Source organism: Cucurbita pepo, chromosome LG09 (genome assembly GCF_002806865.2).
Source record: "Cucurbita pepo subsp. pepo cultivar mu-cu-16 chromosome LG09, ASM280686v2, whole genome shotgun sequence".
NCBI classification, from domain to species: domain Eukaryota; kingdom Viridiplantae; phylum Streptophyta; class Magnoliopsida; order Cucurbitales; family Cucurbitaceae; genus Cucurbita; species Cucurbita pepo.
This window is the reverse complement of record NC_036646.1, coordinates 2,903,358-2,905,877: the sequence shown is the minus strand read 5'-3', so window position 1 is coordinate 2,905,877 and position 2,520 is coordinate 2,903,358. Positions and strand designations below refer to the sequence as shown.

The 2,520-nt window shown below is 38.1% G+C and overlaps 1 protein-coding gene across 1 annotated transcript; it reads left to right on the top strand.

Annotated features, from left to right (window-relative positions):
* On the top strand, positions 1–2,005 carry LOC111802359 (NAD(P)H:quinone oxidoreductase-like). The gene is made up of 3 exons (XM_023686691.1): positions 1–151; positions 259–453; positions 1,589–2,005. The coding sequence occupies exons 1-3, from the start codon at positions 58–60 to the stop codon at positions 1,882–1,884; spliced, it is 585 nt and encodes a 194-aa protein (XP_023542459.1). The 5' UTR covers positions 1–57; the 3' UTR covers positions 1,885–2,005.
* Positions 2,006–2,520: the final 515 nt, after the last annotated feature.

Sequence of the window (2,520 nt, the reverse complement as noted above, 5' to 3'; positions counted from 1 at the left end):
GCGAATTCGGAGTTGAGCGCTGAAACACTTTTACAGAGCGTCTTCGTTTCGAGATCTATGGCGGCGACGGCTACGAAACCGGTGGTTAAAGTGGCGGCTCTGTGCGGCTCTATTCGCAAGGCCTCCTACAATCGCGGCCTAGTTCGCGCCGGTACTCTTGTGTCGATTTCTTATGCGTTGATTTCTTGTTTCTTTGTATTGTCGATTGTTGAAATTTGGTGAGGGATTTTCATTTTTGTTGCGATTTCTGTTGATTAGCGATCGCGATTTGCGAGGAATCGCTTGAAGGCGTTGAAATTGAGTATCTGGAAGTGGAGCCTCTGCCGATGCTCAATACGGATCTGGAAACGCCGCCGGATGGTTTTCCGGCCGTCGTTGAAGATTTCCGGCGGCAGATTCGTGAGGCCGATTGCATTCTCTTTGCTTCTCCGGAATATAATTACTCCATTGCTGGTCTCGTTTCTTCTCCCTCAAGAAATCTGTTAATGGCACGATGAATTTTTATTTTTATTTTTTAATCTATATTTTTTATAATTAAAAAATTATTTTATTTTTAACAAAATTAGGATTAGATGTAACCAAACCAGGGCGTTTTTTAACCCACTGAGCCCGAGCCCTGACCAGTGTGTGTTAGACGAACACGACTCTCTCATCGAACAAAGTGTGCCTCCCCTAAAAGGCATCATACCAATGGAGAGAGTATTCTTTGATTATAAACCTATGATCATTTCCGGGGATGTGGGACTTTCATCATCTAACACCTCCCATCAACAAAGTGTGTCTCTCCTTAATCGAGGCTCGACTCAAAAACTCATTTGGAGTCTTAGTCATTTTTTATTGTCTTTGAGGAGGCTTGACTCCTTTTTCTTTTGGAGTCCTTTGTTCGATGTTTGAAAATTTACCAATCTATTGGCACAACTAAGTTTAGGACATGACTCTGATACCATGTTAGACGAACAAGACTCTCCACAATTGTATGATATTCCCCACTTTGAGAATAAGCTCTCGTGGCTTTGCTTTGGGCTTCCCCCAAAAGGCCTCATACCAATGGAGAGAGTATTCTTTGTTTATAAACCCATGATCATTCCCTAAATTAGCCGACATGAGACTTTCATCATCCAACAGTGTGGACCTGAGATTTTTGATAGGTGGTGGGGATGGATACAAAGAAGGCCTCCCGATCCCCGCCTTGACCCGTGAATATAAGTACGGGGAGAGATTTTTTTCAATTAACTAAAATAGGGTTGAGATAAGGATTATATTCTCGGTCCTCGATCTTACTCTACGCTGCCTCATTTGAAAACGCCATATTTTTTTTAAACATTAATAAATATTTAATATTATTGACGACGTATTTATTTTCGATATTTGAAAATATTTTATAAGAATAATTGAATTCCACCTAAATTATTTTTTAAATATAATGATACCTTTAATTCCGATAATAAAAAAATATAAATAATGCGCACTTAAAAATGTCAAAAGTTTTTTAAATTATTTTTTAATCCAAATTATTAAAATATATATTTTTTTAAAAAAAAGTGATTAAATTTAAAAATAATCGTTGCCAATCTAATCATTGTTGCAGCTCCATTGAAGAATGCAATTGATTGGGCGTCAAGGCCACCAAACGCATTCGCCGGAAAGGCGGCGGCCATCGTGAGTGCCGGCGGAGGGTTCGGCGGAGCACTGGCACAGTTCCATCTCCGGCAAGTGGGAGTCTTCTTAGACCTTCACTTTGTCAACAAGCCAGAGCTCCATGTGAATGCCTTTCAGCCACCTCTCAAGTTTGATGACAATAATGGCGACTTGATTCATCAAGAAACCAAGGATAGGTTGAAGCAAGTTCTTCTCTCCTTGGCGAACCTTTCTCTACGCCTCTGATCAAATTAAAACAATACCCGACCACTACTTTGATCTTTCGTGTCTTTGCTTACGTGTTTGTTTTTGTTATCTCGAACCCCATCTAAATAACATCGATCGTCCTGTTTTTCGTTGGTATTTATCTTTCATACAACTTAACATGGCTTTGATGACAAAATCGATATTTGTTTAAAAAGTTGAGGGCAAAATAGGAATGAAAAGTTTTTACTCGATAGTAGCTTTTTCATGTATTATCGACCGTTTATTTAAATTTTTGTGATTCTAGGCTATGAGATCTCACGTTGGTTGGAGAAAGAAACGAAACATTCCTTATAAGGGTGTGGAAACCTCTCTACCATCATGTTTTAAAACCGTGAGGTTGATGATGATATATAACAAGTTAAAGCGAACAATATCTAATAATTGTGGGGTTGGGCTCTTAATAGATGAATTAACCAAAGATCTAAAAGATGAACGAAACATTTCTTATAATTGTGTGAAAACCTCTCTCTATTAGCACGTTTTAAAATCGAAATATTCCTTATAAAGGCGTGGAAACCTTTCTCTAGCAGCTCGTTTTAAACCGTGAGGTTGACGGGAAATTTTTTAATTTTTTTCTAATTATAAAAAAATAAAAATAACACTAAGTTGATTTTT